This window comes from Acomys minous (genome assembly GCF_964271855.1).
Source record: "Acomys minous genome assembly, chromosome: 2".
In the NCBI taxonomy this organism is placed as follows: domain Eukaryota; kingdom Metazoa; phylum Chordata; class Mammalia; order Rodentia; family Muridae; genus Acomys; species Acomys minous.
Window position 1 is genome coordinate 68482156 of NC_140484.1, and position 26566 is coordinate 68508721.

A 26566-nucleotide genomic window follows, 5' to 3' on the forward strand; every position below is an offset into this window, starting at 1 on the left:
ACTTTGTACAGACTTTTGCTTCAGATGCTCTTACTGAAAAGCTGTGTACTAACTTTTCTCTGTGTGTTCTCTCTTCCTTACCCTTTCCTGGATGAAATTCGTCCTATTTAAACTGGACTCGGCAGTTCACAAGATTCCTTTGCAACTCGCCATTGGAGGTAAGAGATTGCTCTCAGATCTTCATGTTAGCATTGCCAGTAGAGCAGCTCTGCTTGGTTCTCTCATCGGGCATTTATTTGATAATTTAGAAGTGGTTGTTCTAAAGCAATACATTTTTCAGTCAGAGTAATGGCATGAACACAGGCATTTTTTAAAAAACAGCCATTCACCTTTGTAACTAGTCATTGCCTGCTTGGATACATCTTCTGTCTCAGTAAGTAGGGGAGTCAGCCCTGGATTGTATTTCTGTGACCCCGGTGCTGCTTCATCCCTGCCTACGTCACTTTCCTGCTTCAGCAGAGCTGGGTAGGCACCAGCTGCCGTGCAGGAGGCGTCAGCTGCATAGATGATGGGGAGAGAGGAGCACCTGCCTGGCACCGAGCGGACGGAGGGCAGAGGCTCTGTTCTCGTCCTTCCTTTGCTTGTCATTCAGTCTGCGTCCTGGTTCTTATTTGGAAAAATTGTGGAGCTTAAAAAGAAGTCACTGGCTGTTCAGAGAACCAGAATTGTGTGAGGTGTGGTTGTAGAAAAGCTTGCAGATGACCGTGGAGACTTAGAAAAAGCAGAGCACTGTGAATAGAGGCTGGACTTGGAACTACGCCGCTGGGGTTTAAGATGCGTCTTACTACCTGTATGACACTAGAAATCAAAACTTCTTCAAGCCTTCCTTTTAGATGAGGCAAGATGTTTGTGAACAGAATTGGATTGTTCAAATCCTGTAATATTTTGTATTCTTCTTTTAAGCTGGATTTCAGCCCTTTATACTCCAATCTTTTTTTTTTTTGTCTTACTCTTATCCTTTAAAAAATTTTTTATTTATTTATTTTTTGCTTTTGTTGTTTGTTTCACTTTTAAGAATGCCTTTCTCATTCCCAGCTTCACAAATCATACTCCTTTTCAGAGTTGAACCATAGCCTTCTATTCTTTATGAGACCATCTCTGATCTCCTCACACATTGAGAGTTGGCCTTTTTTCTGTTTCTATAATGTTGTATACATTTGATTATTGACGCTATTCTTTTTAATGGTGAATATAGCTAGTTTGAATCATCACCAGGGGAAATGGACCAGACCAGAGAAGCTATAACCAACCAGGTTTGGTCATATTTTCTAGCCTTCAGCCTTAAGATGGACGGAGCTGGGCTGTGAGTTGAGAGGAGATGAGTGGCCCGTGGGCAAGTCATTTAACCCTCTGAAATGGGAGTAACTCACAAGGTTGTTATATGAAGTGACTTGTGGCATAGTACAGGAAACAGAAATTTAATAAAACAGAAAATTTAAAAATCCTAAGAAACTTGAAGACAATATGTATTTTATTATCTGCTGAAGGTCAGGAAGTTCTTTCTGACCATAGAAGTAAGAAGTATCAGATACAAGGCTAGAAAATTTTGTTGGACTGAATAAAGAAACATAATCTTGAGCATGAAAACAAATGTAGTTAAAGGTAATTCAGGGCCTGGAGAGGTGGCTCATGTGCTGCTCTTATATGTTTCCTAGTATTTGCATAGTGGCTTACAACTACTTGTAATTCCAATTCCAGGAAATCCAACACCCTCTCTGTCCTCTTTGGACAACAGGCATGCATAAAGTACACGTACATACGTGTACATGAAACACTCGTACACACAAAAAAATGAATAAATCTTAAAAAACTGAGGCAGTATGGCAAAAGTAATAAAAGGGTTATTTAATATATTTAATCTTTTAGAATCAATAAAATATCTTTGCTATTTTGTCCAAAATTATGTTGGATGCTATAAGTAGTTGATAAAATAAGTGCAAGTGATAAATATAAATAAATTATGTAATTGTGTATTAGTAATGTGAGAAATGCAGTTTAAAACAGTAAAGTTCCCCTACCCAGTTCTAGCCAAGGGATAGGACATTCTCTACAGATGAATGAAGAGGGTGACTGACTTTCACATGAACTCTAGTGCCCCATATTTGACCATGTCCCCTTGATGGGGAGGCCTGGTGGCACTCAGAGGAAGGATAGGAGGCTACCAAGAAGAGACTTGATACCCTATGAGCATATACAGGGGGAGGAGGTCCCCCTTAGTCACAGTCATAGGGGAGGGGAATAGGGTGAAAGTGGGAGGGAGAGAGGAATGGGAGGATAGAAGGGATGGGATAACAATTGAGATGTAATATGAATGAAATAATAAATAAATAAATAAGTAAAGTTAGGAAGAGTTGCTGCCATATTTAGGTTATTAGTAAGGAGGCTGGAGTTGGAGGTCCACATCTCTGGTCAGTTAATATTTAGATATTGCTTCTCAACCTTCCTAGTGCTGTGATCCTTTATACAGTTCCTCATGTTGTGGTGACCCCAACCATAAAATTATTTGCTTGCTACTTCATAACTAAATTTGTTGTTGTTATGACTCCTAATTTAAGTATCTGATATGCAGCCCCTGTGAAAAGGTTATTAACCACCCTACCCTCTAAAGGGGTCACAACCCACAGGTTGGGAACTGTTGATTTAGATATTGATCATTTGCAAAAATGCTTTTAAGTGGGTCTCACTAATGCGTTTCTCTTAAATGTAAGTTAAGTGAAAAGAGGACCTTGTTTCCCCATGTTTTAAAAAAAGATTTATTTAGTATTTGTTTTATGTATGTGAGTGCTCTATCTGCATGTACATCTGCATGCCAAAACAGGGCATCAGATCCCAGTATGATGGCTGTGAGCCACCATCTGCTCGCTAGGAATTGAACCCAGGACTCCTGGAAGAGCAGCCAAGTGCTCTCAACTACTGAGCCATCTCTCGTGCCCCACCATATTCCTATTTTTTGTTTGTTTTTTTGAGACAGGATTTCTCTGTGTAGCCTTGGCTGTCCTGGACTTGCTTTGTAGATTAGGCTAGCCCTTCAGCCCTAATATTTATCCAGAGTAGTGAGAGGTGATTTTAAGATTTTTATTTGATGGTAGGGTAGTTGGTAAACTCTAAACCTTTTCTATAACTAATAGCATCCAAAGATGAAAAGACAAAGCCTCACAACTTAAGTAAGCTCAATCAAGCTTGGAGGACAGTGAAATACATTAAAATACAAACAGTAAACTTAATTTGCTATCAGTCAAGAATAAAAAACTGCTACTCCTAGACTCACCCCTACCAAGCTCATTCAGTAATCTCCATTCATCCACCCACCCACAAATATTTACTAAAGCAGTGCCTACTATGTACAACTTATTACATGAGAAATAGGAATATGAAGCTGGGTCTACAAAGTGAGTCCAGGACAGCCTAGACTACACAGAGAAACCCTGTTTTAACCCTCCCCCCATAAAAATTCCAAAAATAGGAATATGGTGGGGCAAGAGAGATACCTCAGTAGTTGAGAGCACTTGGCTGCTCTTCCAGGAGTCCTGAGTTCAATTCCCAGCAAGCACATGGTGGCTCTCAGCCATCTCTAATGGGATCTGATGCCTTTTAGCATGCAGGCATACACACAGGCAAAACACTATATGTAGTCAATCAATTGATCAATCAATCAATCTTTAAAGAAATATCAGGAGCTGGGCGGTGGTGACACACGCCTTTAATCCCAGCACTTGGGAGGTAGAGGCAGGCGGATCTCCGTGAGTTCAAGGCCAGTCTGGTCTATAGAGCGCGTTCAGGACAGCCAGAGCTGTTACACAGAGAAACGCTGTCTCCAAAAACAAACCAAAACAAAATATCAGGGCTTGGTGTATCAGATCTATAATCTCTGGTGAAAAGTATAAAGGAAGAAGAATATCAGGATCAAATTTGAGTGATGGTAATGGGTATATAGGAGAAAAGTGAAATAATTAAATATGGTCACCCTGGCCCTGCTTCTCCGGTAGGAAATCCTGTGAGGATTTCTGTTGATATTCCACGCGTGCTACCTGATGGTTTACTGAATGGCAGCCCTTCCCAGATCTCCTTCAGTAGCTCGGAGCTCAGTCAGGATTCGTTTCATTTCACTACACACTGCCTGAGATGCAAAGCCAAGCCGAGGCAGGAGAATGCTGGAATCTTCTGTGTGTTTCATTTTACTATTAAGTGTATGTTTTAGCCAGAGATAGGTATTTTCTTACTTTTAAAAAACAAAAGAATAATTCCAGTAGAGACAGTAAAATGTAGGGGACTTTAAAGTTGACTTTAAGCTTCACTTTGTCCATAAGTCTTATGAATGAACTAGGTCCCTTTGTTGTAAGTCCTAGCCATTTAATTGCCACATGAATCTAATGAAGTTGTCAGGTTATAGTAGTTATGCCAGTAATGTGATATGTTGTCACTGGAGTGGACCATGTGTGGAGAGTCACTTACTTCTCTCTGCGGGGTCGACCCTTGTCAGTCCTGAAGACCCATAGCAATCATTAAGCCTTATGGGAAAAGAGCTTTTAGCACTTTGTCAAGTCAGGCAGTGTATTTCTATTATATTTCTAGTTTTGTGTGGCTCTGTGTAACTGCTGATGCACACTTCCCTGCTAGGTTTAGTGGGACTTCTGTCTTATAGACAATTTTATTGGCATTTCTGAGTCTGAGTTACATTTTGTGGGCACCACTTAACAGATGTCTTCAATTAAATGCAGGTAAGTAAATGGGATTATGTATCAGAGGTCAAAAGATTCCCGACATTCCCTTTATAGTCAGACTTTGTCAGCCAGTGCAGTAGGCTGTGGCTTGCTTGTGTTTGGAGAACAGAGGCCTCAGCACAGGCGAGCACATTAGCTCATGCATCAGTTTGGGACTTGGGCTTCTCTTCAAGGGTGTCCTTCTGTTTCTTCATTTCAGATTCAAGTCCTCTTTTTAAAGAGCTGTTATTTACTGAAAAACTAGCATGTGCATGTGACATGCAGGACTGTGTTTATCACATTCCTTATATTAATTCTCGCAGAAAATCTACCGCTTATGATGAAAATTGAACCCAGAGAGGTAGATGAGACTAGCCAGGTGCTGAGGAGAACCACAGCTGACAGTATGGGGCAGGAAACGCAGAGTGGGAAGGAGGACAGAGTGGCACTGCCGGGAGATGCTCACATTCAAGACTCTTCTTGAAGGAAGCTAGTAATCAGAGATGGACTTAGAGAACTTTAGAGCAGGATTTAAGCACCTTAGCGGTCTGGCATCTCAGGCCTGGTGAGGCCTGTGGGATGCTGTTCACTGTTGGAAGCCTAGCTGCGTCTCTAGCTTCTGTCCACTAGATGCCAGTAGCACCCTCTTCACCACAATGGCAAGCACAGTCCTGTAGATGAGACTGCCAAATGGCCCTAAGAGGCAAAATTGTTCCCTCTCGAAAATCATTATGGGATACATGTTGGGGGTGGGGGGGTATTACAAAGAGAGTACATTAATGAGCCAATAGTGAAGATAAAATACAATGGTAAAATATTTCAGTTCAATAAAAGATAAAAAAAAATAGGAAAAATGAAATAAAAAATAAGTAGGACAAATATAAAAACCGTAAGGCCAATAACAAGATAACTCTCTAAAATCCAATTAATTATTGCATTAAATATAAAATACTAAATCAAAGTTGGCTACATGGGAAAATTTGGCATTGTTCCATACTATTTTTTGACTATATTTGTCTACTGTTACCACATTTGAATTTTTCAGAGTTTTGTTTTAAATTCCAAAAGCCACATGTGGTCGGTGGTTATGCTGTTGTTCAGTGGAGGGCCACACACTCTAGCTAAAAGTTGGAGATTGTCAAACTGGATAAAAGAATAAAAGCAAGCTCTATGTTTGAATATGAAGATGTGTGTGACTTAGAGGTAAAAAAGGCTGCAGTAAGCTGTGCCAGTGAATGAATAATTACCATAAGAACATTGAGTGGGCTTTCTTTAAATCAGACAAAGTAGTCTTCAGGATAGAATCTGTATAGAAAGATGTTCATAATGAAAAAAAAAAGTCAAGTATAGTCTAAATGTGATCCATTAAGAATAATGCTGTCAAAATAAAATAAAAACCAGTAGAAGTGAAGAAGAAATAGTGACAATTAAAGATTTTAGGACAATTTCTTGATACTTTGAGAGAACATTTACACAAAGTTAGCAATAATCTGGAAGACTTGAACAGTGTGGTCACAGTTTTACTTAATTGATGTCTATCAATACTCTTCAATGCCAAAAAGCTTTTGAAGTCAAGCAAGTCATAAACTATAGACAGCATGGTTCATTTGTAAAGCATTCCTGCTTTAACTGGCTTCCCAGCTACTCCTCTTTGTTTTTTGTTTCTCCCAGTACTAGAGGTTGGAGACAGGGCATGGAGTAGCCTAGGCGAGTACTCTGCTACTGAGCTACATCCCCTTTAGTGCCCCTTGTAAAATTTAAGTTCGCATGCAAAGTGATGATGGGTTTCCTTGTGACATTTGAAATAGGTACATTTTAAAGTACATAATGATATTCATCAAGGCAAGGCATATGCTGGACTATTTTACAACATTCAATAAATGGAAGAGCATTGAAACTGTAATTAAATTGGCATTAAGAACCAGCAGAATGCTTATCGCACTCTAGTATTAACAGGAGAGCTTAGTTAAAAGTGGCTAAGAGAGCCAGGCGGTGGTGGCACACGCCTTTAATCCCAGCACTCGGGAGTCAGAGGCAGAGGCAGGTGGATCGCTGTGAGTTCGAGGCCAGTCTGGTCTACAAAGTGAGCCCAGGACAGCCAAGGCTACACAGAGAAACCTTGCCTTAAAAAAAAAAAAAAGTGGCTGAGAGACTTGTTGCTCTGCTACTCCAGAGGAAACCGAGGTCTAAAAAGCACAAGAGAAACTGTCCATTGAGATTCACTTGGGAAATGGGAGTTAAAACTGCAATGAAAAATCACCCATGAACTCACTAACTAGCTGGACTCACTAAATAGAGGGAGTTGGCACATGCGGAGAGAGTAGCGCTCTCTTACTTTGCTGGTGGGAAAGCAAAATGTAGAGCCATGGTTCAGCTGTTTTTCGAAACATCACAGTTACTTTATGACCCAGAATCTCACTTCCTGATTGATTACTGATGATTATGCCTAAGTGAAATAAAAATATATATGCTCATAAAGAATTGTGCACGAACGGTTACAACAGCATTATGTTTCATAGGCAGAAGCTAGAAAGAGTTCAAACATCTGTCAGATGGTGAATGAATACAACGGAATAGTAGTCAGCAGTAAAAAGGAACATGGGTGACTCTTAAAGAGATTATAATAGATGACATAAGTCAGACTGTATTGTGTTTCTCTTTATGTGACTTCTCTAGCAAAGGGAAATTTAGAGTCAGCAGATCCCGGGTCATCTAATAGTGGTAACAAATATGAATGGCTGGTGTACTTGGAAACTTTTCAGGGTTGTAAAAAAAAAAGTGCTAGGATTCTGGAGAGATGGCCCAGTGATCGAAAAGAACATGAGCTGCATATTCACAGCAGTTTAAACCATCTGTAGTTCCAACCTCAGGGATGCAACACTTTCTTCTGGCGTCTGTGGACCACTGCTTTCATGTTCACATACCCACATAGGCATACAGACACACACACACACACACACACACACACACACACACACACACACACACACACACACACACACACCCCTTAAAAAAAATAAATCTTAGGGGCTGGAGAGATGGCTCAGAGGTTAAGAGCACTGCCTGCTCTCCCAAAACTCCTGAGTTCAATTCCCAGCAACCACATCGTGGCTCACAACCATCTATAGTGAGATACGGTGCCCTCTTCTGGTGTGCGGGCATGTAGGTATCCATGTAGGCAAAACACTGTACTTAATCAACAAATCTTTAAAAAATACAAAAATGTTAAAAAATTCTAAAGTGTGATTGTGGCTGTAGTTTCAGCTTCTTTTTTTTTTCTCTCTAAGATTTTATTTATTTATTATGTATACAACATCCTTCCTGCATGTGTGCCTCCCTGCCAGAAGAGGGTAGTAGATCTCATCACAGATTATTATGAGCCACCATGTGGTTGCTGGGAATTTGACTCAGGACCTCTGGAAGAGCAGACAGCTCTCTTAATTTCTGAGCCATCTCTCCAGCCCATAGTTTTAGTTTCTTAAATTTATTGAAAATTCATAGAATTTTATATATAAAGTGGCTAGTGTTAGGATATGCAAATATATCTCAGTAGTAGATGTATCACTTCATCTTTGAGTTCTGTAAATATTGTAGAAAGGTCTGATGTCATTGGACATGGTGGTACATGGAAGTGGAGGTAAGAGGATCAGAATTTCAAGGGCATCCCCAGGAAAGTAGAGAGTTCAAGGACAGCCGGGGCTACATGAGAACAGAACAAAGAAAGAGTAGATCTGACTCAGTTTGCTATCCTCCCCATTACTACATCCTTCAATGTGGCATGTTAAGTGCAGTATTAGTGTTCACCAGAATATTAGTATATATTGAAATTGATATGCTTTAATTAATATTATAGCAGTATTTTATTACTGCTCATAGCATTAGGTAAAAAGCCATGAATACTCCCAAAAGCGTTCAAGCCGTTTCTCATGGTTTTTTGTTTTTGTGTTTGCTTTGTGGGGAGCTGCTTGGCTTTTTGCAAAAGACATAGGAAAGCACTTAAGATGCAAGAACTTCACTGTCTTTTTTGTCATCTAGTATTGTGAGGTGGCTTCCTATGTTAAGGTATTGCCTATGGCCAGACCTTGGAAAAAGGAGCTGTGGGGAGAGAGAGACATGAAAGGAGTCCTGGAACATGATGGGTAGAAGCTGAATTGTTAAGCTGGAGATGAGATGGTTCTTCTAAGTATGGAGTACACCGGCAGTCAGGTGCGTTGAGAGCTGGCCTGAGCTGGAGTGCTGTAGAGACGGGGCTAGGAAGACACTGAGCCAGCGAGTTGGTGGGAGCTTTTACCTGTTTTAGTCTAGTGCTTAGGCCCAGCTTTCTTTGAGGAGGTAAAGCCAGGTAGAAGGAGCTACTTCATGAAATCATGGTCACTTGTAGATGATGTTAAACAGTATGTCGGTGATACTGAAAAATCAGAAGAGGAAGACAAAGCTGTGGCTTGAACCACAGAAAGAGAGGAGCAGGGTTTTGTTGCTTGTAGCTGTATACATAAGGGAAGAACATAAGGACACAGTTTTCAGACTGTATCCCATACACTTGAATTGGAAGTTGAATGTTATTACTGAAAGGCACCAATTAGAAATCTGCAAAAGCACCAGATTGTCCTTTGGCTGCTGTCCCCTTCCCTTGCCTCTGAGGGCTGTTGGGCAGTTCTGGCTCAGGCAGAGCTCGTAGTAAGGCTAAACAGTTGAACTGAAGACATCATTCTTTGTCTTGGTTGCTGTGGTGAGTACAAAGTAAGCATCTTGTGTGTGCAGCCAGATAGTGCTCCTGAAGCTTAGGGTCAGGAGGTGAATGTAGTTCAGTTTTGGGCATCACATGGTTGTTGAGATAATGTAAAATGAAAATCTATATTGCTTAGTGAAATAACAGTTACTGAAGTCTTTTCCTGCAAAGAACTCTGAGGTGACTAAAATGTGAAAGTTGATTTTGAGAATAAAGGAAGCACACTTAAAATAGAAATTCAAACATTAAATAGAATTATACCACAAATTTGTTGTGTTCAAGACTTTTCTGCACTAACTTGAGTTGGTTTAGGGATCTTAAAAATTCAAGATATTTCCTTGCTGGGTTAGCTAGCTTTCCTTAAGCAAGTAGAAATATTCCTCATTACTTCCAAGACCTTTTTAACTGTGTTCAAAATTAGGGTCATCTTCCCTGACAGTTTTCATTGCCCATTAGTTGTGCGTGAATGCTTCAGAAAAGGCTTGAATAGTAAATCCTGGGGTGGATTAGTTTCCATGGGGACATCAGTCTTGTTTGATCTTGGCATTCATTGAGTTCTCAGTTTGGGATGTCACCATGGAATATGTTTTCCTGTAAGAAGGACTGGGAAACCGGGAGTTGCCAGTTGGACGGCAGTAAATGAAGCATTAAACTCTGCAGCCCAAGGTTGTGTTGTAGTGCTCAGTAGCTAGTTTGTAGAGTCAAAGTTTGAAATTCTGTTACTTCTTGTAGGCCATTTGGAAATCTTTTTATTGGAAGAGTTAGGATTTAAAATATACAAAAATCAGATTAAGGCAAAGCACTTAGCATTAACAATTTAATTTTTAAAAAATCTGTGAATTCTATAGTAATTCATAACTTTCTTTTCTGTACATTTATTAAAACTATCGGTGGTCTGTCCTTTATCACTCATTTAAGCTTTGTGAAGTTCAGTTAAGATTTGTGATACTACATAGTTTTGGCTTTAAGTTGTAGATGAGTAAACCTTGTTTGCTTTTTTGGGAGCATTTAAATTCCTAAGGAATACATTTCTTTTTTCTCATCACTTGGTTTTGCAAATTTCTTAACTGTTCTAGTTTGTAGCATATGTGTCCATTATGACTGTTTTTAGCATGGTGTATAAACGTTGTGTCCACTGAGAAAAATACTGACCTGAAATGGAAGTCCAGGTTTTGTTCCTTCCCAGCATGTCTCTAAATTGGCTTAGTGACCTTGGATAATTCTCTTAGCACCTGTTTTCTTCATGGTATAAGAGTATCCAAAGAAGAGCTGTCAAGACGGAGCAGGTAATACACCATACAAATAAAGTTTACCACCCCCCCGCCCCTCTCTTCCCCGTTACCCCTCCCCTCCCCCATTTGCTATTCTCCATACTCTGCTCCATGTTCTGTCTTTTCCACTTATGATCTGGAGCAAGTTGCTACTTTGCTTTAGAATAAGCCTACTCAGTTTTTTCTATAAAACAAATGTCATCCCATTTTTTTTTCTTATTCAGATGTATATATCTTATTTTTTAAATATGGCTTTACTTATCCTTATTAATAAAACAGTAACTTTTATTTTAGTGCAGTGATTTCTCTTTCATAAAGAGGACTAGGCAGCCAGAAATCTCAAGAACTATTTTTTACATACAGGCATTGTGGCTGATGAGATAGTGCATAAATTCATGTGGCATTACTCCTTGAACATCCCTTTCACTTGCTAAAGTGGTAAAGATGAGTCTGACAACATGACCCCGTGATGCAGTGGTTAGGTAGAGATTTCAGTAAGAGGGAATGATCATTACTTAGTTAATTATTTTACTATTACTTGGAAACTATGGACATCCAATGAGGCCTCGTTATATTTCTTGATTGTATATTTAAAATTTAAAATTACTAAAGTGTTTTAGAAATTGTTTAAATTGAAACAAGATATAATACATAAAATGTCAGTTGTTTAACACTGATAATCATTAGGGAATTGCAATTCAAAACTATGAAATATAACCTGGTACCCAGTAGGTTAACTTAAAAAAAAAAAAAAAAACAAACAACTAAGAAATAGTGTTGATGTGGATGTGGAGAAATTGCAGACTTTGTGCATTATTGGCTGGGATGTAAAATGGTGTAGCTACAGTGGAGGAAAGTATAATAGTTTTTCTAAAAACTAAGTAGAGCTTGGTGTGGTAGAGTACATTTTTAGTCTCAGCATTCTGAGGGCAAGGGCAGGTGGATCTCTGAGTTTGAGGCCAGCCTGACTTACTTAAGGAGTTTCAGAACAGCCAGGAATACATAGTGAGAGGCTATTTTAAAAAAATAAACAGCAAGACCAAAACAAAACAAAATAAAACAAAAACCCAAAAAAACCCTAGAGAATTATCCCTGATGTAAAAGTTATACAGAGAAGAAAGTGAACAGTATAGGAGTGATTATAGCCGCATGCTCACAGCAGCCAAAAGGTAGATCCACCCAGGTGTCTGTTGGGTCACCTATTGGTGAAGTGTTACCATGACATAGCAGATGCCATTCTCCTTTCAAAAGGAGAGAAATTCTCACGTAGTGAATGGAACTTGAAGACGCTTATGCAAATCGCTAAGGGACAAATGCTGTACTGTTCCTTTATTGAGACACATCATAGATCGTCTCTCTATTCAGTTTTCTACATTTAAAATGGTACATTTGGTGTATATTTTATCATAATTAAAATAGCTTAAAGTATTTTAACATGCTAGAATTATAGTTCAGTTTAGTTGAACAAAAATTTACATTTAAAAAGTTCTAAGCATTCTCTATGACTAATGCTAACATGTATGAGGGTGCAACAGCCTCTCAAGTGGTGTCCTCTGGATCCTGCTTTACTTTTTGAGACAGAGTCTCTCACTTGGCTTACCATGTGCAAGTTAGGCTCGGGAGCAAGCCCCAGGGCCTATCTCTACCCCTAGCTTTTCTGTGTGGGCTCTGGGATGTAACTCAGGTCCTCACGCTTGTACAGCAAACACTTCTTCTACTGCAGTTGCCCTAGCCCAGTGGTAACTACTTTGATAAACTGAGGGGTAGTTTTAGAAGTTCAGGTAAATTGTTCTTATTAGAAATAAACCTGTATATTATTTTAAGTCCAGTGATAGGCTTATAAAATTGAGAAGATATTACTTTTTCCTTAAACTAAAAATTTCATGCCAGTTGATTTATCCAGAGACTCACCTTAGTTGTGTCTATTTGTATTCTTAAAATTGTTCCTAAGCTATTCCTGTAAAGAGCTTGTTGTCTGTGAGTTGGAAGACTTTGATTTATGTACCTGCTCATCTCTATAAATCCACTTCATAGAGCTCATCCTAGAGTGTAATTTAAGTTCACCTGGAAGTGGGGGACTGTTTTACATAGAAATAGAAGTAAAAGCTTTTTTGATTTTAGACTGACATGCAGAAAACTCGTCAGCTTGTAACTTTGGCCATATATGAAGCACAGTGGTTTCAGGTCACAAAAAACTGTTTCATTAATTGCTTAAATTTACAAGCACACAAATAAAACTACTGAAATAACCAGATTCTCCATTTTCAGTTGTTCAAAAGAGAGTAACTCTTCATTATGCATCCAGCAGAGACATGCCATCAGATCCATCTTAGTACACTAGTTGGGATATAGTCCTGGTCCTGACAAGGGGCAAAGAGTGAGCAGTGATAGCACTGCGTGGGAACCTCCTGGGATGTAAGAACCAGCATGCTTGGCTGAGTGTTTCTCTTAGATCCTCCATCCAGTGAGCTCACTTGAGCTTCTCAAGATGACCTCTAAGGCTCTTAACTATTTTTTTTTAAAGATAAAAGAATGATCTCACCCAGACAGTGTAAGTGCATGTCTGATTTAATTGATACATGCCTGACTTATTTGATACAAAACCAGTAAACATTAAAACTGTTTCAGAGAACATTTTCAGATATAATGTAATGAAATAAACGATTGAGTTTAGATTGCTAGATTGATTAAAGCAACTGCTAATTATCATATAGGATGGTAGACTAATGTTTGGTAGTATTCCTTCCCTTCAGAGAACTTTACAGGTTAGCCGCTGTCCCTACAGAGTTGTAAAATAACATACTCAGAAGAAAACCAGTTTTAGGTTTTTATGTCTTATGGGATCTGTTTGGGAGGGGTAGTTTGGAGCTGCTTTGGAAAGGAGTTCTGAGAACTCAGGTTCTGTCCTGAAAGTCTTCTTCCCTCCCATCTTTACCCTCCTTGGAAAATAGTCTCAAATGACTTCCTCTCTGTTAGTTACTCTGAGCTGTGGGTTTGTCTGGAGCATCACTGAGGCACAGGAAGGCAGGCTGCTGAGGAGACAGGTGTACTTTGTTAGGATAAATAAGCACCCATTTGGAGAGCAGTTTGGCTGAAAGTGAGAATTGGCCTATTAAAATTCATGTCATCTCTACATGGCTCTTTGGAAATGGAAACATAGTGCATAGCTCATTAATCACCACAGCTTGGCCATCTTTCCCCTGAATTCAAGGTGAATGCTCTTTTGTATCATGGAGGGGAGCTTTATTATTTTTTCCTATTATCAGCTAAATCCTTGAAATGGTGGAACTTGTGAAAATTTCTGATTAATTTCTTTACATATCCTAAACTGCAAACTTCAGACTTGGAAAAGAGTTTAAGTATTGCTCATCCCATCACTGACTGACTTATAAGGAAATTAAAGTAGCTGCTGTAGTTTACATGACTTTGCTTTTAAGTGCTCTAACTATGTTACTCTGTAAACACCAGCTTTGGGAATGTGCCATTCAGATTAAGCAAAAGCTGGCCAAAATTTGCTCATTGGTGTCCTTTTATTTGTATTTTACTATTCACTTCTCAAAACTGAAGTAGAGGGCAAGTGTTAGTACGAATCCTGTTTTTGTTTTTTTGTTTTTTAACTTTCATACCTTCTAGTTTATAGGTTCCTCATATTTTAAAGATGCAGAAGTGCAGTTCATGCACTGCTGCATGTGTCAGAGGGTCCTCAAGACCAGTGCTGTTTTCATAGTGCTTGCTTGACTCTCACTCTCCTGTGAGGGTGCAGTCTGTTTTCCAGAGGCTTCCCCATGGCAGATTGAAAACAATCAGAACATGCAACTTTCCTTATGTGTTGTTTTTTATTTTGGAAAGCACAGTGTTTGTTGTTTGTTTTTTCTATCACAGAATGAAATACATTGAACTTACTGTTGGTTTTTTTAAATCTCATTTTGTTTTGGTAAATTGGTAGATATCTGTAGTTGTATTCCATTACACATGAACTCTTGGGAGTTCTTCCTTCTTTTCTAAGTATAAAGCGGTTTTGAGGTCTTGAAGTTTGAGCTTACATGATGTCTTTGGCTTTGAGGCAAACAAACTTTACTTTCTTTCATTCTTCTGAAATAGTGCACTTTCCTATGTATTCTGTAAATTTTTTCTCCCACTGTGTTTGTGACAGCTGAGCAATATTGACAAAACGCCTTAACTAAGGAGATTTAAAATGTGACAGCCACACATTAATGAGGCGGGGTTCTCAAGTCAGTAAGCGTGGGTGCTTCTCTGGCAAGGGCTCCCGATCTTCCTACAGAAAGGGAGCGTTCCTCAGATTAGCTCTTTCTTTCTTTCTTTCTTTTTTTTTTTTAAAGATTTATTATTTATTATTATGTATACAGAGCTCTACCTGCATGTACATCTGCAGGCCAGAAGAGGATATCAGATCACATTGTAGATGGTTGTGAGCCACCATGTGGTTGCTGGGAATTGAACTCATGACCTCTGGAAGAACAGTCGGTGTTCTTAACTGCTGAGCCATCTCTCCAGCCCCCCAGATTAGCTCTTTCTGACGTGGTTGAAATGATGGTGGAAGAGGAGAGCCAGGCAGGTCCAACCTTTTGATGTTGTAACATGATGACGTTACCTATACAGAGCCACGCAATTGAATTACTGGAAACAAACAAAAGAAAGAAAACAGCACCAGGCCTGCCTTACGCATATCTTATGTTCCCTTGGCTTCAGGGTAGAGAATCTATGAAAAATTTGATATATATTGATATATATTATTTTTTGCATGGGAGATATCTCTCTGTTCTTTTATTATTTTCCAATGGTACATAGATTTTTACATTTGGGTTATAGATCACTTTTATTTTGTTGTTTAAAATAGCCGAGTAACGAATCAGCTCTTTCAGTTAACTCTCATACTCCTCTGAGTGCAGATCAATTGTTTGCATACTACTTCTCTGACATTGAGATCCCAGAAGCTCATTTTGTGTATTTCCTGCTGCTCCTAAAGTCAGTCACTTCTCCTCCTAGCACTGGTTCCTTTGATTGCACAAAATGTACAAGATCTTGGCAGTAGTAGTGTGTACTCATTTCTCCTGGCTTGTTTCTTTTAGGCCTTCTCAGATGACAGAAAAAGAAATGTGTGTGTATACTAACTCTTGAGTATGCATATACTTAGAGTATGCACATTTCTGTGTGTAACCATCTGTGTTTACAGCAAGCCAAGCAGGAGTTCTCACATTTTCAACTATAATCCATCATCACTTGGATCACTCTAGCTACAGCAGTGGGAACCCTACCATATGCTATCTGTTTGCTTACTTGTTTGTTACACATACCACAGTATCGGAATTGTTAACCTGTACCCCCATGGGAAGCAGATTTATCAGAACACATTTGTACTACAGCTAACAAAAACAAACAAACAAACAAGTCTGTGTGCCTTCATAGGACCTTCTAAATGATTTGCAAATGTTGCATAATTAAGATTTCCTCTTGTTTAAAGTCCTGAGTTTTGATAAAAATGCATACATAGTATGATGTCTTTGCTGTTATGGTGTCGTGCAGAACAGTCCATCCCCTAAAGGGCCTTTCATCTATTAATCCTTTGCCTAGACTTCTCAAAGTCCTGATACTGTGGAGTAAACTGTCTGCATACTTTTGCCTTTACAATATAATTGTAACTATACAGACTTTCAGACTGACATTTTTCACTTAGCAATCTGCATGTAAAGCTCTCATTCTCTCTCTTGTGTGTGTATGCATGCTAGTGTTAATTGTTAACAATAACACATTATAGGGATGAGCCAGAGTTTACCTATTTATTATGATGTACTGAAGGATGTCTGGGTTGCTCTGGTTTTGGCCAGCTAGAAATAAATGTCATAAACAACTTGTAAGGTTTTAAGTTTTAAGGTGAGTTTTCTAACCAAATGGATAAACACAGAGGAAGTGATTGCTGGTTTTTTTTTTTTAAATCATCAGAGTATGTTTGGTTTTGAGAGAAATTCTGAAGTGCCTGTAACCATTTTACCTTTCCACCTTTGGAATATGACTTCCTATTGCCCTGTTGTCATAAAGGAAATTGATTTTCACATCTCATCCTTTCGTTTTAGGCTTTCCTATAATTACTTTTTAGTTAGAGTTTTGTTTGTTTGTTTGTTTTTTGCTTGTTTTAGTTTTTGGGATTTTTTTTTTTTTTTACAGTCCTGTCATCTTTAAAGAAAGACAGTTGGTTTTTATCTTTCTCACTTGGAATTAATCGCCCCCCCCCCCTTCCCTTCCTCTCTCCCCACCTTCTTTTTTTCTTTGCTCCCTTGCCCACCTCCTCTCTCCCTTAGGACTTGCACATGCTAGGTAGGCACTCTGCCACTGATCTACTTCCCCAGCTCCCTGTATTCCCTTCCTGTCTTATTATATAAGCTAGGATTTCAAATGATACTAATAGGAGTTGGCTGTGTTCATAATCTTAAGTGGGGAAGGAGAGAGAAACATCTAGTTTCCTACTGTAAATGTGTTGTTAACTGTGTTTTTTAAATGTTTTTGAAGAGCCCGAGAAGTCTTCCCTGTAACTTGTTAGAAGGTTTTGGTCAGCTGTTGGAATGTGTCATGTATTTCCTGCCCTGATTAATGTACTCATTGTTTTCTTTTTGTAGGCCTGTGGATGAGGTGGATCACATTAATTGCCTTTTCTTTCTGTCTTTCTTTGTTTCTTTCTTCTCTCTCTCTCTCTCCCCCTCTCTTTCTTCCCCTTCTTTCATTCTTTTCTTCTCCTTTCCTTACTCTTCTTCCCTCCTTTCCTCCTTTTCTTTCTTTCACATCCTTTGCTTTATTTTTAAAGATTGAGCTTTTCATGCTAAAACATTTTTTTTCTGAAGATGGTCACACCAAAGCAAATTTTAGGACTTAATTACCTAAACAAAATAAAAGCTTACTTAGATTAAGAGCTCTTTTTAATGTAAAGAAAATGGCTCCCTGTTGATGTTTCTGTCTCTGATTTTCGCAGGCAGAGCACTCTCCTAACGGGCCAGAGTGTGGTTATGGCTCCTTTCACCAGCAGTACTGGCTGGATGGGAAGATCGTTGCTGTGGGAGTGATAGACATCCTCCCATCCTGTGTGTCTTCTGTGTATCTGTACTATGATCCTGATTATTCATTTCTGTCCTTGGGTGTCTATTCAGCATTAAGGTAAGACTGCTTTGTACGGTTGTAATGAATTACATGGAGGTTCAGATAATTATTCAGTTTGTTTATATTTCATTATGTAATAGTAAGAATCCCTCTTTTATAGTATAATACTTTTCTTCTATAGTAGTCCCATAACTGTATATTAATATTTAAATTTAACAGTTTTAGAGGGCTGGAGAGATGGCTCAGCAGTTAAAAGCACTTCCTGCTCTTTCAGAGGATAGGAATTTAGTTGTCAGCACCCATATCTAGCTGCTGACAACCACATGTAACTCCATCGCCAGGAAACCTACTGGCCCTCTTCTGGCCTCTACAGGAACTCTCAACTCATGTGTGTACACACAAACACATGCACGCGCACACACGCACTCACAGGAGTGGGGAAGGAAAGAAATGGTAGGGGAGAAAATAAAATAAACCTTTTTCAAAAAGAAAATCTGTTTAGAAATGATGCCATTGTTTGATGGAAATCTCTAGCTTTTAATGTTTCTATGCACTCTAGAGTGTAAGAGATCACTGGGGACTCCTGTGAGATGGCTATGCAGGTAAAGTGCTTTCTGGGTAAGGCTGGTGTCCTGAGTTTCATCTCCAGGACTCATCTAAAGGTGCTGGCATAGAACTGACTCTGAAAAGGCCATGTTCATTCTCTCCACCTCCAGCACACACACACAATGATAATACATTTTTTCCCCCGAAAAGCAGCCACATGTCTGGAGTTTGTGGTTTCATGTATATATTTTCTAGGCTCTCCTGTCAAAATTATTTATGTTCCTTAAATGTAACATTATTTATATTGTTATTGCTATCATATATATTTTATCTGTATGAATTAAAGATACAAGTAATGGGGTTTGAATGAATTAAAGGAATGTGCATCTACTGAAAGAGTTACACATTGTTTAAGGAATGGGCCACATTTGACAGTATTTTTTTTTCAGGCACATGGTTTTATGACATGTAGATTATATACCCATAACAGTGGGAGTTTCTGATTGTGTGCTGCTGTATGTGGCTCTTGTTAGAAAATGACTTCCCACTTGTGGCCATAGCTGCAAATACACGTTACACAGCACAAATGTCTTTAGTGGAGGGAAGGGTGTGATGGGGTGTCCTCTTTAGAATATTTGCTTCTGTTATTTTTTGTGTGTATCTGTATGTGTGTGTGATACAACTGTTTTGATTTTGTTTTTCATGTAGCTTGAGCCTCTTTTTCCTTCTGTGTTTTGTTTCCCATCTTTGTTCCTTATATTCACAATCTTTTGTGTGTGGTTTTTTTTTTTTTTTGTTTGTTTTTTGAGACAGAGTTTGTCTTTGTAACAGTCCTATCTGCCCTGCACTCACTTTGTAGACCAGACTGGCCTCATACTCACAGAGAGCCTCCTGCCTCTGCCTCCCAAGTGCTGGGATTAGAGGTTTATAGTCACATTCTTTTTGTTTGTTTGTTTGTTTGGTTGATTGGTTGGTTGGTTTTTGGTTTTTTAAGACAGGGTTTCTCTTTATAGCCTTGGCTGTCCTGGGCTCACTTTGTATACCAGGCTGGCCTGGAACTCAAAGCGATCCACCTGCCTGTCTGCCTCCCGAGTGCTGGGATTAAAGGCGTGTGCCACCACACCCTGCTTATAGTCACATTCTTATACCATTATGAAGTATACCGCCAGATTATTTTAATTTTTATTTATGTATTATTTTCTCTAATTATCAAAGTAGAAGTCTTGATGCTTTTCTCTAAATTAATAATTCGATTTTTACAAATTGGGCTGATAATCACTTTTTGACTGTGTTAGTGCTAATCTTGACATTTTCTGCCTGACTTTTCTCTTTATATTAATGTATCAATAACAAATTTACAATTACACAAGGTTTTAACTGATCTTTGAGCTCTATATACAATAAAGGCTAGCATATCTTAGATAGAGATAGCAAAAGTGGTCAAATTCAAGCTATATGTTGGAGATAGAGCCCAATGACTTGCTGGATAGTTGAGGGTGGGTCATGGATTTGGTAACTGGTGGTGCAGTGATCTAAAATAGGCAGGACCAAGAAAACAAATGTCATTTTGACTAGCCAGGGTGTGGTCAAGGGTTATTGAGTGTGGGGTGTCAGGATTTGCTTGGACACATACATTCTTTTCTCTGTTTGAGTCTTGAAAATGGATTAGTTTTAGGAATAGTAATGTTTATTCTGTTAAAGAAACATTTTAAATATTTTTTGGATAGTCTTTCAAAGATTTAGATTTGTTATTGAAAAGTGAACAGAATATTCCATTAAACATGGAATTTCTCAATTGGGCAGGGTAGCATATGCCTATAATTTTAGTACTCAGAAGCCTGAGATTGGAGGATTGAAAGTTTGAGGCCAGTTTGGGCTACATAGCAAGTTATGGGATAGATTATACTACATAATGAAACCTTCACTAACAAAACAAAACAAAAGCTCTTAAATTTTATATATCCATTGCTGCTGTTAAAAAGGGAAAAAATAAGGAAGAAAACTTTCAAAAGACAAAACCAATATTCTCCATGCTTTAGAAATTTAAGTTTTATTAAAACTTTCCTAAACACCTTGCTTACTCAGCTGGACAAGTAGGGGACATTTTGTGCCGAGACTCATCTTAATACAGATGACAACCACTTCACACATGAGCCTTGCAGTGAAGATTCAGCTTCTTTGTTTCATCAGCCCTCTGCAAACAGATGGAGAAGGCATCGAGAGGCTTTGTTACCATCCCTCTTGTTCTATGGAAACTATTAACTGTGCTCGTAGCTGCACAATGAGTTATAAATCATATATAGCTGAAAAGGTTGTGTGTAAATGTATATATAATTTATCCTGAAATTTATTGACTATTAAGTTTTAAAGAATTTGTTCTGCTGTTAAAACAGCCCGGATTCCTTGAACATTCTAGTGCCTGCTAAATAGTATTATAGATCTCTTTATTGTCATGTTGTATATCAGCTCTTTTGCCCAATAACGTATAAAATCTGAATTGAGATTGAATTTATTCAAAATAATTCAGAGTTTATTGGGGGTAGCACTGTAGTAATAATCATTTGTGTTTTAAGAATCATTTATCTTTAAAGACTTGGGTATTTTATTTGAAAATTGAAGCCAGAATTAACTCTATGGTTATCTTTTCTTTTCTTTCTTTCTTTTTTTAGAGAAATTGCTTTCACTAGACAACTGCATGAGAAAACATCACAACTCAGCTATTATTATATGGGTTTCTACATTCATTCCTGTCCCAAGATGAGATACAAGGTAATGCCAGTTTCATGCCCGTGCCTGCTTTCATTACAGAAGATGAGTTTTCAGTACAATATGCATCTTTGGGCAGAGGACTTGGTGTCTGTAGAGGTGGGGATGGCTTACTAAAGAAAGGCTTTGCTCTCTTGTAAGGAGTTCTTTGTGAAGTGAGAATCACAGTCTCCATTGTGCTGACATGATCCTATGCGTTGTTGCGAGATTTAAATATATTTTACAGTTTCTTTTTTTTTTTTTTCTTTTCTTTTTTTCTTCGAGACGAGGTTTCTCTGTATATCCCTGCCTGTCCTGGACTCACTTTGTAGACCAGGCTGGCCTCGAATTCACAGAGATCCGCCTGCCTCTGCCTCCCGAGTGCTGGGATTAAAGGTGTGTGCCACCACGCCCTGCCTTGCAGTTTCCTTTTAAAAAATAGTGTCAGAGTCTCTTTTAGTGAAGTAGTTGGTGTTTCCTAAGTGATGGTACAGAACTGCAGAGGATCTGACTGCACTTACGGCTACTGCACTGGGTGGTGCTTAGCTCTGAAGATCACAGAGATACAATGGGAGTCTCCCTGTTAAAATGTGTATTGCAGGTGGTGCTGGGGGAGTCATAGCATAAAACTGAGTCATACAGTGGTTGATAGATGGCCTAGCAGGACCTAGGGAGGAGAAAGGCAGGAGGGGGTCAAGTGAAAAATAGGTGTGATGGAGAGCCACATTTCAGGGAGAGATGCTTTTAAGCAAGGAGTCAGAGTGCCAAACCCCTGAGGCCTTCATAGGAGAAAGAGCAGTTAGACATTTGGAAGACTTGTCCTGTCTATAATAAATAGTACTTAAAAACAAACAATGTGAAACAGCAAAACTAAAACCTGTTTACTGTGACCCCTGTGTGCCCACTACTTTGTAGTGATTCATCTATTTTCTCTTACCTGTTCTTTCACTCCATTTCTACCTTCATCTCCTTTTGAATTATTTTGGAAGGTATCCCTTTTTTGGATGACAGACTCTAATATGGCCATAGCTGGCCTGGAATTTAATATGTGCACCAGGCTGGCCTCAAGCTCTAATGTGTCTGCCTCTGCCTCCCAAGTGCTAGGGTTAAAGATAGGAGCCGCCATGCCAGCTAAGGGTATCTTTTTAAACTGAAGAATCCAGGACCTTGTACATTCCAGGTAAGTGTTTTCTCATGAGTTTCAGCTGAGCCCCCCAAGAATTTCCTTGTATTCGTAAATATTGTAGTGGGTGTTTCTAAAGCATGAAAACAGTGACAGTCTAAACACCACACCTGGAGAGTATTGACAGAGCTTCTATATGTCTTCTAATACCTGGTATAGTCAGTGATCCTATTTCCTGATTGATAAGCTGTTTCACAATCAGTTTATTTAATTAGGACCCAAACAAGGGTCATAACATTACATTCAGTTAATCTTAAATCTCTTTAAGCTATGTTTTTTCACTTTTCTTTGAAAGAATAACTCACTAGACTTAGTAGTTGTGATCATGACTTTAAAGCTCTGAGGTTGAGTATTAAATAGCTGATGGTCCATTGTCAGCAGTCTTGGTCTCTAGATGTAGGACTGGCTGTGCATCAGTTTCCTCAGCCCTCATTTCTGGGCTTAGGAATTACTTCTCCTACAGTCTATACTAAACGTTAAAACTAAATTCGACGTTTATATGACAATAGTGCTTTATGTTTCTTCCTCAGATTCAGTTGTGCCCTGTTTATGTTTTCCAGGTGAAGTCTGTTGATAGTTATCGGTGTTTTGTTTGCTAGCTAGCTTGTAGTGACCCTGCCACACAGTAGACTTTGTGCAAGTGTGTGTGTTTGTGTATGTGCATGCTCGTACGTATGCACACATGCATACACGTGCACTCGCGTACATGTGGAAGGCAGAGGATAACCTTAGGTGTCACTCAAATGTAATTGCTTAGGTTCTATCCAATCTTTAGAAAAATATGGTGTCTCACTGGTTTGGAACTTACTAATGAGCTTAGCTCCAGGGATCTGCCTGTCTCTGCCTTCCAGCACAGGAACTGCAAGCATTTGTCACCATGTCTGTCTTATTTAGTTCCTAGGGATCAAATTCAGGTTCTCTCCAGCGCTTACCAACTGCGCCATCTCACTAGCCCCTCGATGTTTAATACTTAGGAAAACTTGTTAATGAATAGGAATACTAACGAGGAGGAAGCATTAAACATCAAAGTAGTCGGGTGATGAGAAGTTCATTTGCTTAACAAGTATTTGTTGAGTGTGGTTAGGATAGATTCTACTTTGCAAATATAACACAGGGACAGGAACATAGTTCTAAGAGAACATGGTAATTCTGTGACTCTAGTTATGGAGTGTAGATAAGTACTCTGATGGCAAAGAGGTGGCAGCACAGATGTGTGCGTGGAGAGGTTGCTTGTCAGCAGCTAGTCTCAGTTTTTGCACCTCTAAAGCAGCATGAGATATGGTTAGTATTGTCATGTGAATATGTTCTCTCCTCAGTCGGGTAGCATGTATAGAGTCGTTTTGTAGGGTCAGTCATTTTCCTGCTTATGTACTAACAAAAGCACCAAACTTCCAAGGAACTTGCTGTTAGCTGAATCTACGAATTCAAATGCAAAGGAAGAGGCTAGTTGGTGCCAGCTTTGCCTTTCTATGAGAACATTTAAGGTTGTAGAGCCGGGCGTGGTGGCACACACCTTTAATCCCAGCACCCGGGAGGCAGAGGCAGGCGATTGCTGTGAGTTCGAGGCCAGCCTGGTCTATAAGTGAGTCTAGGACAGCCAGGGCTACACAGAGAGACCCTGTCTTGAAAAAACAAAACAAAATAAAACAAAACAAAAATCCAAACAACAACAAAAAAGTTGTGGACACTTGGCCTTTGCTCAGAAGAACGTGGTGCTGAGCTCCTTTGTTGTGTGGCAGATGCGAAGGCTCACTTTGTGAACCATGTGGGAATACTGCCTTTGTGCTACCATTTATCACAGATGTTCTGAGGAATAGTGAATTTCTAGGCCTTTTTCTGTCTTCCTTCAGTCTGATCTCCTGCCAGCTCTTTGTGTTTGTGCCTCAGTGTCTTCTTCTCAGTAAGGTCCTCTAGAAACAGAGGGTGCCCATGTAAAATGATGTGGGAACCTCAGTAGAACATGTTCTCTCACTGTACCACTGCATGGCAGCAGACTGAAACTAGCACTTCCTACTCTTCACTGTGTTTAGGAATATTGTTCAGGGCTGGAGAGATGGCTCAGAGGTTAAGAGCACTGGGTGCTCTTCCAAAAGTCCTGAGTTCAATTCCCAGCAACCACATAATGGCTCACGACCATCTATAATGAGACCTGGTGCCCTCTTCTGGTGTGCAGGTGCACATGCAGGTAGACCATTGTATACTTAAATAAATAAATCTTTAAAAAAAGAATATTGCTCAGAGACATATCCTAGTGGCTTAGTGGTGAAGAGAGAGCACTGGCTGCTCTTCAGAGGACCAAGGTTTGGATGTCAGCACCCACCTGGAGGCTCACAGTCTTTCATAACTCCAGTTCCAGAGGATTGAACACCCTCTCTGGTCTTTCAAGGACCAGGAACCCACACAATGCACTTTATACATGTAGGTAGAACATTCATACACATGAAATAAAAGTAAATAAATTGTTTAGAAATCTCAAACCCTAATTGTAATTTTAAAAAATTTGAACAAAGGAAACATGAAGACTAATGTTTATACATGGAATTTCTTCCTCACATTTTTTGGTATGTTTTTGAAATCATGAATCCTGAGGAAAGTTATGTCAAAAGTCAGGAGATTGGGGAAAAGTATATAATTCTTCCATAAAAGTTAAACCTGAAAAATCAACATTAAAACATTACTGGTTTGAGAAATCCTATGTTAGATGGAAGGAAGATCTAGAGCCATGACTGAGGGAGCTGGCAGCTGATGTGACACTGAAGGAAGCAGGACAGGCTGATGGTGAAAGAAGCTGTTAGGTCTAATCAAATCATCTTCTGGTTGCTGCTGTTCCAGTAGGGGATGGAGCTCTTGTTTTTAACAGTGTAAATGGTGCTATAACTACAGTAAGAATTTCAGAATATACAGAATTAGGTGTAGTGGTACATACCTGTTGTCCCAGCACTTGGAAACTTGACACAAGAAGAATGTTATCAGTTTGAGGCTAGCCTGGGCTACACAGTGAATGTGTTCCAGGCCATCTAGGGCTGCACGGTAAGACAGTACCTCCAAAGACAATGAGAGAGGCCTGCCTGTGATGCCTGAAACCGCGTTGGGTGGTTCAGTGCAGTGGCATAACTGAATCCAGGAGATAACAGCAAAGCACCAACTGAGCTCTAGTCTGCAGGGAATCCTGAGTCATGAAGTAGTGTTTTAGGCTGCTGAGTGTTGGGGTGATGTGCTACTCAGTGGTGGGTGACAGAAGCATCATGTGGATATGACAGTCATATTTCGTCCTGTGTTGGTTGTGCAGGCTCATGTCCTAGAATAAGCTGATCTGGGCAGTTGTTAAGGTAGCTCAAAGTAAGAGGTCTTGCAGAGCCACTGGATTTCTCTGTGGTTATACCAGAAATGCGGTGTGGTTTATGGGAGTTTGTCTTTATAAAGCTTTTACTGAGTGCTCTTACTGAGCCTACAAGTCATCTTCACATGTCAACAGGCTTTGCTTTTGTATGAGTTTCTAATGATGACTCTGCAAGATGAGATCTCCATGTGGTCATCTTGATAGTTAGGTAAGCAGCATGTGTTACAGTATGTCCTGCTCTCTGTTTGTGGTTTACAGCATTTATATTGCCTAAGATGGTTTTGGATAAAGATTTAGTCTTATGTGTATGTGTATGGATGTTTTACCGACGTGTGTCTGTGTACCGCTTGTGTACCTGGTGCATGAGGAGGATAAGAAAGGTAGTTGGATCCTCTGGAACTGGAGTAACAGACAGTTGTGAGTTACAAGTGCTGTGAATCAAACCTGGGCTTTCTGGAAGAGTGTTTAACTGCGGACCCATCTCTATAGCCACTATATTTTATTTTTAATGGTGTCATTGGTATACATGTGTTTCTGTGTTCGTAGTTTACCCTTTTGTTGCCTCTAGTGTTATGCAATAAACCTTTATTAAAAACAAATCCTTTCAGCTTTTGTTCAGATTTTTACTTTGTGACTCATTTCTTTCTTTCACCTCTTCATTTTATTTTTGGTGTGTTCTCTCAGATTCCTATATTAATTCACATCTCAATATTTGTTCTCTTTATATTCAAGAAAATATTCTTACTTCAAAATGTTTACCTACTTTGCTAAAGCTTTAAAAAAATAAAGCATTTTTCCAATGCTTTCCAAGGGCTTACCATTTACACATCAAGTTTACTTTTTAGTTTCATTTTTACCTGTTTTGCTACATTTGAAAACTATTTGATTACTTTTGAAAGTGAAAATTGGAGTATCCTGCAGTGTTGTTAGGCGTAATTTAAAATA

At 39.2% G+C, this 26566-nt stretch overlaps 1 protein-coding gene across 8 annotated transcripts in view; it reads left to right on the forward strand.

Annotated features, from left to right (window-relative positions):
* Window positions 1-26566, forward strand: part of ATE1 (arginyltransferase 1) — a 122874-nt gene that overhangs the window by 41395 nt on the left and 54913 nt on the right. For all 8 annotated transcript variants that reach the window (XM_084772696.1, XM_084772700.1, XM_084772702.1 and 5 more), the window contains 3 exons: window positions 126-158; window positions 17683-17864; window positions 21023-21122. In XM_084772696.1, the coding sequence (XP_084628822.1) occupies window positions 126-158; window positions 17683-17864; window positions 21023-21122 (315 nt within the window). The remainder of the gene's footprint in view (window positions 1-125; window positions 159-17682; window positions 17865-21022; window positions 21123-26566) is intronic.